Source organism: Nuphar pumila, chromosome 11 (genome assembly GCF_984573655.1).
Source record: "Nuphar pumila chromosome 11, dmNupPumi1.hap1.1, whole genome shotgun sequence".
Classification (NCBI taxonomy): domain Eukaryota; kingdom Viridiplantae; phylum Streptophyta; class Magnoliopsida; order Nymphaeales; family Nymphaeaceae; genus Nuphar; species Nuphar pumila.
Genome location: NC_143259.1, coordinates 3243467 through 3258994, shown reverse-complemented (window position 1 = coordinate 3258994; position 15528 = coordinate 3243467). Strand labels below are relative to the sequence as shown.

At 38.0% G+C, this 15528-nt stretch overlaps 1 protein-coding gene across 1 annotated transcript; it reads left to right on the top strand.

The window, feature by feature from the left end:
* The first annotated feature begins 2670 nt into the window (after positions 1 to 2670).
* BIOF (biotin F) lies at positions 2671 to 13667 on the top strand. The gene is made up of 11 exons (XM_089980860.1): positions 2671 to 3015; positions 4024 to 4151; positions 4245 to 4352; positions 7719 to 7957; positions 8034 to 8075; positions 8487 to 8574; positions 8674 to 8807; positions 9702 to 9790; positions 10001 to 10151; positions 10511 to 10579; positions 13190 to 13667. Exons 1-11 carry the CDS (start codon positions 2760 to 2762, stop codon positions 13368 to 13370), a joined length of 1485 nt encoding a protein of 494 aa, XP_089836986.1. The 5' UTR covers positions 2671 to 2759; the 3' UTR covers positions 13371 to 13667.
* The last annotated feature ends 1861 nt before the right edge of the window (positions 13668 to 15528 follow it).

The window sequence follows — 15528 nt, the reverse complement described above, 5'->3', positions numbered from 1 at the left end:
ATCTGGTCGACCTGGCCTGATCCAATTAGAGCTTGGCAGGCTTGACCCACATTTGGCCTGAGTCAGTTATAATCAAGCATGGGTTGGGTTCTTTAGGCGTGATCCAGTTAATGGATCAGGCTTATCAGACCGCGATTCCCAAGTTCATTCGAGCCTGATCTGCATTTTGCAGCCCGAACCCAACCCGTTACGGGCAGGCTAACCCAATGCATTACTTAGTTGCCGGATATGATTTTACATGTAGCTAGGGGTGAGCAACGGGTTGATCCAGTCCAAAGCTGGCCACAGACCACCTGCCCGTTTCAAAGAGCACGGATGTAGCATGAGGTGGACCGGGCTGGGTCTTTCAATTTGATGGGCCAGACTGGGTCCGCAAAACCTGGCCCTGCTTGGTGTTCAGCCCTACTTATAGTCTGGTTTCACATGTACAAGGGATTCGGATTTGAAGAGTTTAAACTGGATACACAATAAGATACGAGAAGGATCACAGCTGTTCGGTCTGAGTTCTAAACAATATATTCAAATCAAGATTTGAATTGAATTTGGATCCACATTCATATGATAATTTTGGATCAGAGAGTCTGGTGGGGGCGGTTTCTCCTTGTAAATATAAAAAGAAAAAAACATTTTTTTCATATAATGTAGATCAAACAAAATGCTGCAGTCCGAATAAGAATCAAACTCAAGAAAGTCCAGTTTGATGAATTTGAATCCAATTACATTGTGAATTCATATCTCATTTTAAGATCCATCTCAGTAGGATGTCTAACCGTTGCAACAATTATTGGTGGTATTTTGAAGATATTATATATATATATGATTTTTTCAATATTAAAAAAAAATCCAATAGTTTCCCAAGATTTGTGAAATTGTCCCAAATGATGCGGCTCCATTTGCACTACTTGAACCAGATATAGGACAACTGTTTGTTGGATACCCAAAGTCCAATCCTAACCATATGGGCACATTTGAACACCGAAAAAAATAAGGTGAAAATTCTATAAAACACACACACACACACACACAGTTTTTCTATGCATATTGCATACCAAACAAGAAAATGTGTTATATAAACATTTTTGTATTTTTCTACGGTTGTACCATCCGTACATATGAAAATTTAAATCTGACATGAGTATTTAGACATTCTAAGAAAGAAAATCCATTTCCAAAATGTTGATATCCCGGCTGTCTCCACAAGGGTGTACCTGGGTCCATTCGGTCAGTTTCAGGCACTGAAATTATGGGCTCACATGGGTTATCAAGTTCTGGTATAAACCAGTTCAGGTTTTAAACCAATTCGGGTTTACAAGTGAGATCCAAACTTGATCCAAATTTATTTTGGTCTTGGGTTCTGGCCTAGGTTCGATTAAAATTCGGGTATGCATTTTAGGACCCTCTCAAACAAGAGCGACTTTTTTCGCAGAGGATTTTTTTCAACTTTTTGATAGAAAACATTCCTCCATGTGGGGGTGGTGGAGAAGTGTCTCATAGCAAGATAATTTATTTTTACAATCCTCACCACCACCTTCTTCGTCTCTCTCATTTTTTTCACATTTTTCCACTCTGTTTTACTCATGCTACACAAACAAGCAAAAAACTTTACTTTGAAAAAGCTTCTCATTTCAAAAACTCACGTAAGTAAAACTTTCTTTTCCTGTGAGAGTTTTTTTCTCTTACATATGTGTCACAATCATACGATTCAAAACTCATTTCACCCTAAACAAACAAATATTGCATATCACATCCATGATATTTACTTTACAAAAAAATCTAAAACCTATCATTTCAGCTCAATAGTTTCATATAATTTGATGTATTCAATAACACCAAATATTAACCATATGCACTTGTAAATTTGAAAGCTTTCAAAGTCACTATTGTAGGGCATACCAAAATTTAAAGACGGATACTTACTTGAGACAAGTTTGATCAGTAACCAAGTTCAAGTTTGGGTTGGTTCCAATGATGGTTAAGTTCGGGCCTATGTTGGGTATGAAACGGGTTTAAGCATAATCCAGTTTCATGTTCAAGCACGTGGTTGAGTATGAAAATGGGTCATGGTTCTAGCTTATATTTTCCTTACCCAAGAACCGATCTGTTTATTATCAGGTAGAAATTTCAGAACACAACCCCATATGTTTATGAAGATCGGGTTGAGTAGGGTCTGATTGTTTCGAGTCAGGTATACCCAACTAAGTTCATAAGGTTATGACCCGAGCAATATGCAGGCTGGGTACTGGACTCCACCTGAGTGTTTTATATGTATTTTAAGTAAAATAAATTTCTGAAATGGGTCAGGTATACCTATCTAATTTTATAGGGTTATCAATGGGCCAGGTTTGTTTCAGGTACTTGACCCGACCTGGACTCAAACTCTAAGATATAAATGTAAAAAGTGCCACCCAAATAATATTCAAGTCCACCTGAACCTGACTCGATATGCTTGCCTCATCCCCATCTTTGCCTTGCCCCGCTCCGCCCCATCCCCAATCCTTCTAGTTGGTTAGCTCATGTTTGGATAAGTTCCTTTTTCCGTGGAAGGCCATGGTAAAAGTTTGCCGAATCCATGGAAAGTCCCTACGCAAACGTCGGAAAATATTTTCCCGCGGTTGGGTTTACAGATTCACAGGATTAGAGCTGGAAATCTCGGACATTGGTTCCACCGCCATTATGAGTTCCTTTCCGAGTTGCAGCAGAGGACAACCCAACCGTTTCTTCTTCTTCTTCCTTCTTTTTGAGATTTTTGGGAGTGAGAAATGGTGAGTTGTTGGGATTCGTGGGTGGATGAAGCCTTGGAGAGGTTGGATTCACGGAAGGTTGTTCGTTCCGTGAGAACCCTGTTCGTCTCGTCTCAAGGATCGCGACCCACCTCCAGTTATGGAGGACGAGATGGTCTCGACTCGGAGGGGTTGGAGACGTTCGACGGCCCAGAGGTGTGGGACAGATCGAGTGTGGAGGTAGCGGTAAAGGAGCCCACGTTCCGCAAATGGATGGACGAGTCCTCTAGCTTGGGTGGGTTGGGTTTCTCTCTCTTCCTTGCTCCCCCAATTCTCTCCTCTAGCTATGTTCGTCCCACACTGTTTCATCTCTCTCTCTCTCTCTCAAATAGTTTTATTATTCGGTTTTTTATCACACTGGCACTTGTAGCAAGATGGGTTTATCGAGTCTTGGGTTTTCGGATTAAACATTATGTTGTCGTTCTCATCAGATTTATTTTTACTTTTCACTTTTTTGGATCAAAATGGGTGTTAGCAGCAAATCGGGGTTTGCGAGTTCTCGAGTAACATACCCTCCGATTTTTGTTTTAGTGGTCCAAATCGATTGGCATCATTGACTTGGGTTTTGTTCACGGTCGCTGATCAGTTGTCTAAAAAGAAATTCATGGCATCCAAGCATAGAAAACTCAGAATGGAATTGAATTAGGATTCAGCGTGGGGTACCCAAGCAACTCAACTGTATCATTATTCACCAAGGCACTAGTTGCTTGCTGCAAGAAGATGCAGTGGAAACTAGTACTATATCTACCTTCAGTATTATTTTTGGTTGGCCTGACTTTTGTTTGCTCATGATAAAAACATGTGTCTGTAGACTCTAGAATGCTTCTTTCGCTACTTGCCGGTCAGGAATTAAAAAATGAGCGATTGCATAAAGAATTAGAAACCCACGTCAGAGGACAGAAATGGATTAAAAAATCAGTCGCGGTTGAAAGAAGATCGTTACGGTTGCCTAATTGTATCGTGATATTGATTTAAGCAGTTTCCCGATAAAAGAATAAAAAGTTGAGAGAGGAATCTGTAACGCGTAAATTAGAACACGCTGTAAGACTCAAATTTTGCATATTGGCACGTTCGAAAGAGGGAGACAAAAAGAATTTCAAGGTTGTTTGAAGTCAAGATAATATTATTGAAAGCATTCTGATCCTTCAAAGGCTTTCCAATTTATATATTTTAAGAAGGCAAACAGTTTCTCTGATGCCAACTTCTTCGATGCATTCCAATGCCAACTTCTATTTTTCTGTAGGGGAGGAGGCTTTGGATGTGGGCACGGCCAACAAATCATCCTCTACGTTTAAAAAGCTATTGCTTTTCTCGGGGAATGATTACCTGGGCTTGAGTTCTCATCCAGCTGTTCGGAAGGCTGCTGCTAAGGTGTTCAGACTGCTTTATTGTCTTGAGGCTGTCTATTGAAGTTAGATTGGTTATGCTTCTATTGAAATGTTGATATATACTACCTGAATTCAGGCTGCTCAAGAGCATGGAATGGGCCCAAGAGGTTCTGCTTTGATATGTGGTTATACTTATTACCATAGGGTACTGGAATCATCATTGGCAGATTTGAAGAAGAAAGAGGTATCCGTCTTTGATTAGAAATATTGTTCTCTTGTTTAGTCAATGGGCGTTTCTGTGTATGTACTTCTACATCACTGTTTGTGCATGAACTCATGCAAATTTTAACCATATTTACCAAGCCTCTTTCCTGACCAATGAAATTCATGCGGAATGATAGCTTGATTGTACCATTTTGTTCCAAGAGAACCATCATCTAACATTCCCATCTAAGAAGAAAACCTTGAGTTGGAAATTCATACCGAACTACTGATGTATCAATATCTCTGTTGGGATGCATTTATATTGCACATGAAGCCATTTCTTAGGCTGTGCATGAGGCTTTGGTGTATCTACAGGATTGTATCATTTTTGGGTATTCTTTTGTGTTATAAGGATGTTATGGTGCTCTTCTGTGTTGGGATGGTGGACTTTTTAGACTTGCTGGTCAATACAGTTTTTGAAATTGATGCACCATGAATAGAATTGTGGGATTTTTATATGAATAACGTTCAGGTGATTTAATTGTTTGTGATGCTTCAGCTGGGTCCTAGGGCTGCTTGAAGTCCTGTTGTCATTAGACCTTATTCATCTACCTGCTTTCTGCTTGGAGAGTCGTACTTCTTCATTTGTTTATGTGCAAGCATATTAGCCGGACTCGGCGATTCATCGCCCAAATTGGTGATGAACCGTGAGTGGTCATCTTGCTGCGGAAGCTAATGCGATTTTGTATTAAAATCGTTGAATCGTTACCTTGGTCAATGAATAGCAATTTACAACGATTAATAGGCAATGAAGTCAAACGATCAGTGTGTGTGTGTGTGTGAGAGAGAGAGAGAGAGAGAGAGAGAGAGAGAGAGAGAGAGAGAGAGAGAGAGAGAGAGAGAGAGAGGGAGAGGTGTTAGGGCCCTACCAAAATTTATGACACTGCAACGTGTTACAGCTTACACTGTTTTAATATCATACCCTATTCAACTACCTCTTGTCCTAAACGAAAAAATTGCAATTTTTATCCTTTTATTAAGCTTTTACTCTCTGTGAGTGTGTTTTCTCTATGCCTAATTAGAATTACTTAAATGATTTGAACCTATTTGTTATTTGTTGATTTTTTTAAAATTAAGGTTTAAGAAAAATTGATCATAAGAAAACAAATATTGTGATTTGTTATAGAAATTTGAAAATGATGGAAATGATTAGTCATGATTTATCTTGCTTTGCTGATTAATCACGATGTGCCGAGAAGTTGAGCAGCTGAGGTTGACTGATTTTTTATCTGATTATTCACGATTTTCCGAGGAACAAGGTTCTTCAGTAAACACCGAGGATGAGTATAGCTACTATGCATGCAAGTTAACCCACAATCTAATCCAATATTTTAGAAGTCTATGTGGCATCTCTACATCTAGACTTATGACCATCTGATACACATCATAAAATGTGAAGGGCGTATCTTATGATATGCCTTGACATCAGGTGAACCTTTTGTTGCATCATTTAGACTCATGATGACCATTTTTCTTTCAATGAACCATTTTCAGATAAGAAGAATAAAGACGTCTGGAAGCATGTTTATGCTTAATTCTAGTTATCTTTTATACATCATGAGCAAAACATATGGACAGTGTGCTATTTCAGTAATTTATGTAGCTTCTCATTCTATGTTATTTGGTTAGTTACCCATCTTTAATAAATTTCATTAAGTGTTATCTTTATGGTATGTTACACCCTTTGGGCTTTTGGACACATGGCAGGTATGTACTTCACAGCCTTGGTTGTATCTCTTTTGCTCCATGTCTTTATCATTTTCCTGTTTCCACAGTTTCCTGCAACCTAATTCACATTGTTTTTTTCATGGCATGGCTGTTTACATGCTCAAATCACCTCATATGGCAATACTCATATATTTATTTTTTCTTTGGTCAATGCTACCTGCAGAGTTAAGAGTTGTATTGTGAAACAGCGTCTTGGTCCCTGTACCTACATGCCATTTTTTAGTCTGGATAACACCTAGTAGTGTGATTTTTCATTGCATCCTTGGTATATCACCTATCTGATTCGACTTTGAAATAAATTTATTCACATAAAGTGTACTTGCCTAAAAAAGAGAAGCTTTTGTTGATGCTTCTAGTCATGGCCTGCCTGCCTGTTTGATCTCCTGCCAATTAGGAGTCAGCCAGCTATTTCCATGCTGTGGCCAATTTTTGCAAATGCATCTTATCTTAAACACATTCCCCTTGGGGTTCAGTATTTTTTGAAGAGCTAACTTTAGTCCAGAGAGCCAAGTAGCCAACTGTATGATTGACAGAATTACTATTTTGATAGTCTTTCATTTTACATTTTTAGATGGGTAGAGAATCTTAAGCATTGATGCCATAACTGATTCCTTTTTAGGGACTAGCAGTTCTCCTCTCAATCAGATTTCTTGATCTCATAAAATTACGTAAGCCATTTAGTATTTCCCTTTGAATTGATTGTAAGAAAATTGATTATTTCAAGGCTGCAAAATTTTTTAGGCTTTTTACACGTCTTATAGAATGCTTCTCACTGGTCGTGCAACTAGGAATGCTCTTTTTTTAATCCATACCAGTGTCAAATACATATTGTATTGGATAGACAAAGGTACTTAAATTGCGTGTTGGTCGTATAGGTTTTCTTGCAGATTTGACTGACAAAAGTGCATGTCCTCATCTTTAAGGCTTATTTATCATTTTTTTTCAAGTGGTGGGTCAAAAGGGTTTGTTGAGAAAGTGTAATATGTTCTGTAGTATTTGTATCACTATTCATGTGCTACCCTCTTTGTTCTTTTGTACATAGATTATTTATTGAGGGTATTTCTGTACTTTAGTATGGGTTAGTGGTTATGTGGTTATGGGTCAAGAGATTTTGTCTTGTGGTGGAACCTCAAGGGAGGTCGACCCTTTAAGATGTATCTTTTCTTTTTGCTTGGTAATGAAGTTTTTTTCTTCATCTCACTTTGTTCTCTTCTTTCTTCTTCTTCATCTTTCACATGCAAACTCTGATAAGGTAAAACTGATTAGATATTCATATGTTTCAAATGTCATTGCCTGTGCATGCGTGTGTGTGCTTGCATGTGTTTTATGTTCCAAAATCTAGAAAATTGTCATATCACTGATGCATGTATACATCCTGGTGAGATAAGTTTATGTTCCTGAAGGGATTTACTGAAGTTTTTGTGGGCTAGGTCTAGAACTTGAAAATTGTGACAGGTTCATTGTATGTTCCAGATTCTTTTTTTGTCTAGTAGATGTTTATTTCCAATGATAAAATTCTTAATATAATATGCTTTTTGCTATTCTCAATCTCTTTTTATAACCAAACAATTTGATCTCAATATACTTTTTGATATCTTTGTCTACAACTACTTTTCAGGATTGTCTTCTTTGTCCTACGGGTTTTGCTGCCAACATGGCTGTCATGGCATCAGTGGGATGCGTCAGCTCTCTTCTGTCTGATGGTAGAAAACCTTTGGAAGACGAGAAAGTTGCAATATTTTCTGATTCTCTGAACCATGCATCAATTATTGATGGCATTCGACATGCTGAGCGGTTACAAGAAGTGAAAACTTTTGTCTACAAGCATTCTGATATGGCTCATCTCAGTGCATTATTGTAAGTTGTGTTGGATTATGTGGGTCATATACTTTTTTTATGATGTTAAATTTACATTGCCGTTCTGGCTTATCAGATCAAGTTGCACATTGAAGAAGAAAGTGGTTGTGACTGATAGGTGAGTATGTATGAGTTTTCTGTAGAATGCTTTGTAATTTTATTAATTTCTAGCCACAGTGACTGCAACCTAGCTTTTCTCTTCGGGTTTGAGATTTTCAAAAAATTGACTTGGAGTTGCTTTTCATACTGTTCTGGTAAGTTTAAGTAACTCTGGAGTTCTTATACATGTTCAATGAATTGGCTGGACCATGTTAACTGTGTTAGTGTTGGGATTGGACAGCACTTAACCCCTCTGTCAGAGTATGCTATGGTAGGAGTGGTAGTAGCTTTATTCGTTTGGAGATTGATTATTCATTATTGCTGCACCCAACATTTCCTTGTAGTGGTGCTTCACCATCAAAAAATAAAAAAAGATCAATTTCGTCATGTTATTGTTTCATAAATTATTGTTGCCATCTCCACCATGCAGCTTGTTTAGTATGGATGGGGATTTTGCACCTATCGTTGAACTTGCAGAGCTCCGCAGGAAGCATGGTTTTTTGTTGGTTCTTGATGATGTAAGTTGCATCACTTTTGCTTCAGTTATCAAATATGAATCTGATATTCCCATGCAATGTGACTTCTGTTACCCTTTCATTGTTTGGAACTTGTTTCAGGCTCATGGAACACTTGTTTGTGGTGAAAATGGTGGCGGAGTGGCAGAGATGTATGGTTGTGAAAAAGACGTGGATATTTGCATAGGCACATTAAGTAAGGCTGTAGGTTGCTGTGGAGGATTCATTGCTTGCAGGTGAATGCCTGCATTGAAACAAAAATTTTTAATACACCACAATTAATCCAAAGTGTTAAAGATTGCAGTTTAATTTGCAATTATCCATTGATGTTCCTTCATATTGGTTTCATTATCCAGGCAAACATGAATTATATCTATAGATCTTTGCTTCATGAATTCCCAACCACATTGCTTTTGAGAATTCTCCTTTTTTTAGCTTGCATAATCTTCTATTATATATATATTGCTTTATATTTCTTAAAAGTTAAAGATTCTCTGTCCATGCAAATTTAACTTGGATTTGCTTGGTTTCAAAACTGGAATAGTTCTTAGTAAGGGAAGACCCGAATGTTGGAAAGAAAGTATTGCTAGATTATAGAGGAGTGATATCTTTCCTCTAGGCAATTGTCTGAAACAGAAAAGACAAATTCCACCAAAGATCATCTGAAGCGCCTTTCGCTCATGAACTTAAAAATAGCCTAATATGGCAAGTTTTAGCAATTAAATTATGGAACTGAAAATGATCTCCATGTCTCCTGAGAGAGCTGATCTAGCTATTAGATACATCTAGTGAAACTAGATGACTTCAAGATGACCCAAAAGAACAAAATAATATGAAAACAAAGAACACCAAACAGGAGCATCACTGACAACACCTCCATAGACAAGTTTCTCATGCTCAATATGCTTCTTAAATACACTGAACAGTCAAAACTTCTTCTAAAACCCCTTTTGGCATCTTCTTGCCATAAGTGTAATTGGTTTCCTTAGGCCCCTCATGACCATGCGAGACACTTGATGCTGTAAAGTCTGTTTTGGACATTTTTTGGTTTTTGTTGTTTTTAACCTTCAATTTTATTGAAGCCTTATAGCTGTCTCTAACTTTTATGGCTGCATTTGTTACATGGACAGAAAAAAATGGAAACAGCTTGTACAATCCAGAGGTCGTTCTTTTATATTTTCAACCGCTCTCCCAGTTCCCATTGTTGCTGCTGCTCATGGTAATTTTATCATCTTGAAACATATTATTTGTAACCAATTCTTATGTTACTCAATGTTGCTGATTCAGCATCATGAGTCTGCTCTATCTTAAGCATTGACAAGATGTTCAGGGCATGGAAGCAATTAAGTGTTTCTCCAAATTGGCAAAAGAACCCTTTTCCTACAACTTTTTCTTAAATGCCTTTCTGGGATTTGCTTTAATGTGGCAGCTGCTCTTGCTGTTGCTAAAAAGGAGAAATGGCGCAGGAAAATGGTTTGGAGTCGAGTGCAAGACTTTTCTTCCTTTACGCAAATCCAGATATCAAGCCCTATCATTTCATTGGTTATAGGGAGTGAAGAAATGACACTTCTTGCTAGCAGGTGTCTCTCTCTCTCTCTCTCCACATGCCTTGCACAAGAGAGGTGTTCTATGGTGCAAGTCATAAACTGTTTTTTCCCCTGGATGATATGTCTCTTGGACACTTTCTCTATATTTGGGGAAGTTCATGATGGAATTCATCATAACACTGAGATACTCATGCATGTGTGCATCTACACACAAACACGCACACTCCTGAATATGTTGGCCTTTGGGCACATGGCAACTTGTGGTCCTTGACCATAATGCCCATGGGTTTGTCGCATGCATATCTATGTGCATTCTGGTTCACATAAACATGCAAAGACAGCTTCTGAGGCTGTGACAAATTGATGCTATTGAGTGGTTCTTTATTTGACAGGCATTTGCTGAAGTCTGGTTTTCATGTCATCGCGATTAGACCACCCACGGTTGCCCCCAATTCATGCAGGTATTGTGTTAGTCATTATTCAGTTCAATCTGTAAATCCTTGTTTCCGTTCCCAACAAGCTTCTCTTTTTGAAACTGCAATTTCCTGCTAAATTTATTGTCACCAAATAATATCTCTGCTCTGCTTCACAAGCTACTGTAGTCCTTTCACCTTTCATTCAAAAGAGAACTCATTCAGATCAATCTGTGGAATCCTTGGTTCCATTGTCATCGAGCTTTACTTTGTGAAACTGCAATTTCCTGCTCTCTTTTTTTGTCACCAATACCTCTATCCTGTTTCACAAGCTCCTGTGGCTCTCCCACCTTTCATGCAAAAGAGAAGCCATTAAGATTTTGATGAGCCAATCTTGTTTCAGACTGCCATGAGGCCCCAGTTGATCAGAGACCCAAAAAATGGTTGCTTGAGCTTGAGAACTTATTGTGGAAAAAAAAGGAACATTGAATGTAGTTTATGCTCCCAACTTGGCCAAGACATTTCAGGAGTATACTTGAAATTCATAAACATTGCTACAACAACAACAACAACAACTACGCCTTCATCCCAAAACAATTGGGGTCAGCGATATGAACCAAAAAAGAAATTCATTTTGGGTCTTCCACATGAATCCTTTTCCTCCAATCATATCTATCCAACGCCATGTCCTCGGTGAGGTTCAAAGCATTCATATCCTTTCCTATCATCTCCATCCAAGTCTTCCTAGGCCTACCCCGACCTCTTTTAACTAATATATTTTCCCATTTCTCTAACCTTCTAACTGGAGCATCATTAGGCCTTCGCCGAATATGTCCAAACCACCGTAAACGATTCTCTCGCATCTTATTTTCAATGGGTGCAACACCTACCTTCTTACGTATCTCTTCGTTCCGAATCTTATCTTTTATTGTATTTCCACACATCCATCTAAGCATCCGCATCTCAGCTACACTCATTTTTTGAATATGATGTCGCTTGGCAGCCCAACATTCCGTACCATATAGTAAAGCGGGTCTAATAGTCGTCCTATAAAACTTTCCCTTCAACCGCAATGGCATTCTACGATCGCACAACACTCCAGTAGCACTTTTCCATTTCATCCACCCAACCTTTATCCTATGATTTACATCTCCATCAATTTCTCCATACTTTTGAATGATGGATCCCAAATATTTGAAATAATCATTCACCGGTATATCTTGCTCACCAAGCTTCACTACACTCCCATCACTACTTCGTTGCTTACTAAATCGACATTCCATATATTCAGTCTTACTCTTACTCAACTTAAAACCTCTAGCTTCCAATGTCTGTCTCCATAATTCTAACTTAGCATTAACCCCAGCTCTAGACTCATCAATCAAAACAATATCATCAGCAAACAACATACACCACGGTACATTTTCTTGAATTGATCTCGTAAGCTCATCCATCACTATCACAAATAGGAAAGGGCTTAAAGCAGATCCTTGATGTAACCCAACCGTTATCGGAAAATTGGTTGTCACCCCTCCACAAGTGCGGACATTGGTTACTACTCCTTCATACATATCTTTAATTATACTAATGTACTTGAGAGAAACACCTTTCTTCATCATTGTCCACCAGAGAACGTCCCTAGGTACTCTATCGTATGCCTTTTCTAAATCAATAAAAACCATATGCAAATCTTTGTTCCTCTCTCTATATCTTTCAATAAGTTGTCTAAGAAGATGTATAGCTTCCATAGTTGATCTTCCAGGCATAAAACCAAATTGATTCTCCGATATCATGACAACCTTCCTCAACCTAGACTCAATCACCCTCTCCCAAAGTTTCATAGTATGATTCATGAGTTTTATACCACGATAGTTTGTGCAATCTTGTATATCACCCTTATTCTTATATAAAGGCACCAAAGTACTCTTCCTCCACTCATTAGGCATCTTATTTGTTCGCCAAATCAAGTTAAAAAGATTTGTCAACCATTCTAAACCTTTCTCTCCCAAGCATTTCCAAGCCTCGATAGGTATACTATCTGGGCCAACTGCCCTTCTTGATTTCATTTTCTTCAAAGCCTCTGCAATCTCTTTCTTTTGAATCTTGCGCATGAAGTCACGATTTATCTCATGAAAAGGAATGGAGAAGTCTCCAAGATCTTGAGCATGACTATCATTAAATAGCTTATCAAAATAATCTTTCCATCTCTCCTTAATCTCCTCATCTTTGACTAAAACCCTTTGCGTTTCATCTTTGATACATCTAACCATACCCAAATCCTTCGATTTCCTATCTCTCATCTTTGCAAGCCTATAAATATCCTTCTCGCTTTCTTTGGTATCCAACTTGTCATAAACCTCCTTATATACCTTAGCCCTCGCGTTTCGAACAACTTTTTTAGCTTCCTTCTTTGCTATCATATACTTCTTCAAATTCTCATTATCACGACTCTTACTTAGATTTCTATAACACTCTCTTTTAACCTTAATAGCTAATTTGACATCCTCGTTCCACCACGATATAAACATTGCTGAATTATAAAAAACTTGTATACTGTCTCAGACAGTCATTTTTCCGTTGTACGCTTGAAATAAGTGTGATGAATTACATCACAATGTTTTAGTTTAAAATGTTAAAGGTTGAGTTTGTTTCTTTCAGGTTGCGCATAACTTTAAGTGCAGTTCATACCACAGAAGATGTGAAAAACTTCGTGATTGCACTCTCCCTTTGCATCAGGTTACCAGCTGGTAATAGCTTAGCCAAATTGTCACTGAAAGAAACAAAGAGAAGTGATTCTCAAGACTTAATGGACGTGGCAATTGGTCAATCAAAGCTCTGAGATCTATGCAGGTGGAGTTCTCGGTTTTAGTATCACACGCTTCCAAGATGAATAAGATGAAGTTATAGACCAAGAATTGATGGTCTCCCACTTAACGATCCTCTGCAAGGTGTATCCATTGCCAATCTTGGGAAAGTTTTGCTTGTTAAAATCAAGCTAGCTGATTGATGATGATCATGATGTGCAGAATAGGTGACTTTAATAGTACGTTAGTAAAAGAGTTTAGTAGAACATCAGATTGCACATGGTCATATTGTAGTGAAATAAAAAAACAGAACCACCTGGAATTTGTATGCATCTATGTGCGGAAGTGCGCGCATGTGGCGAGTGTGGGCTGATCTTTTAGGCTGTAGATGCAGTGTGCATGCTTCATTAACTTCACATTGTTTGTTACACTCCCACTCAAGGGAAGCCTCTTTCCTTTGAAAGGGCCACTTTGAAGGGAAAGTGTTTCTAGGGCTGGTAAAAGAGTCGAATGAGTCAAGCCACCTTGTTCAAGCTCGGCTCATTTATCATTTAGTTCAGCTTGAGATCGAGTTAAAAAAAAAACATGTATTTTAACGTTGATAACAATGGGATTTGAACTGAAAACCCGTCTTCTACATGCGAGTCTGTGACATTTTTTTTTTATAAGCTACATGTCACACATCTCTAGCAAGGATACAAAACTAGTTTTTGTGATAGATATTGCACAAAAAGTCTGTATCTTACATTCGTACGAGCTTACACTAGCTGAACAGAGCCGAGCACTGTTGGTTCATGTTCAGCTCATTTTTTGGTTAACGAGCTGCTCGTAGCTCAGCCAGCTACATGAACTGAACACGAACACGAACAAGCTCATGGAGACGGCTCAACTTGTTTCTTAGCCCTAAGTGCTTCCCCAAGGGAGGGGCAGAACTTGTTTTGACAGGAAAGCTGTTTTTTTGCATTTGTTATGCGTCTCTCACCATATATTTCTCATAGACATGTTTCTTTCACCTTTTGTAGGAAACAAGCCATATTTTCCTACTAAAGATATGAAACAGAGTTTCTTTCGTAGGGCATAAAACAAACACCCTTAAAAGTTCAACTGACAAGAGAGGCAACCCTGGGAAATGTCCACCGGGACCATAGCAATATGTGAAATGGTTACTGAATACATAATTAGAAAAAGTTTATCATTTGAAAAAGTGGATGAAGAAAACAACATAAAAAAATAAGTTATATAAAAATTGGAAAATAGCATACATGGGTTTAATTTGGTTTTAATTTATAAAAAGAGTTCAAAATGGACATAATATATCATCCTTTCTGCTGAAAACCAAGTTTGAATATAGGAAGTATAAGACTCACTGTGTTCTTAACCCGAGATCCAATGAAATCGGATCCATATTTGAATTTTTATGGAAATTAATTTTCAAAATACAATTTCTTTGTTTTTTTAACGGTTTATCAAATGGATGAGTTTTTTTTTGTGCAGTTATTTCTACAAAGATGAATTTCTTTTTTCAAAGTCATATTGAAAAAGATGTTTTTTTAATGGTGTTTTCCTAGTTATGGCCCTAATTAAAGTAACAACACTTGGAAAAAGAAAAATGACTACATGGAGTTGAGGCAGGAGTAAACGACATCCTAGAGTGGACCATAGAAGACATTGGACCCAAAGCATGGTCGTGTATTATGATCTATGTTGTTTGAGGAGCCTTCTTTTATGCACCTTAGTCACCTCAGAGCAGATCAAGCGCCTAACAAGACCCTTGTTTTGGTAGGCTCTAAATCCCTGAGAGCAGATCAGATAAAACATTGTTTTTTGATGCTAATATAAAATGCCAACAATAGGCTGTGGGTCCCACAACACAGAACAAGTGTTGCTTTTATACATGACATTTTATCTGATCTGCTCGCCTAGCAGTGTGACAAATATTGCGAGATTTATGAAAATCTCGCGATAATATCATGAGAAATTGCCACAGTGGCGGAGCCAGGGGTGGGCATGCCCACCCCAAAAAAAAAATTTGAACAAGTGTCAGGTATAATATCAGTAATAGTTTTTTTGCACATTATCCAATAATTTTGTTACTTTACCTTATATTTTTACATACATTAGCTTAAAAGAGTCTTTGTTTAGCCCATAAATGAATTGATTCGGACCTAAATTCACACGGGTCTGGACTGTAGT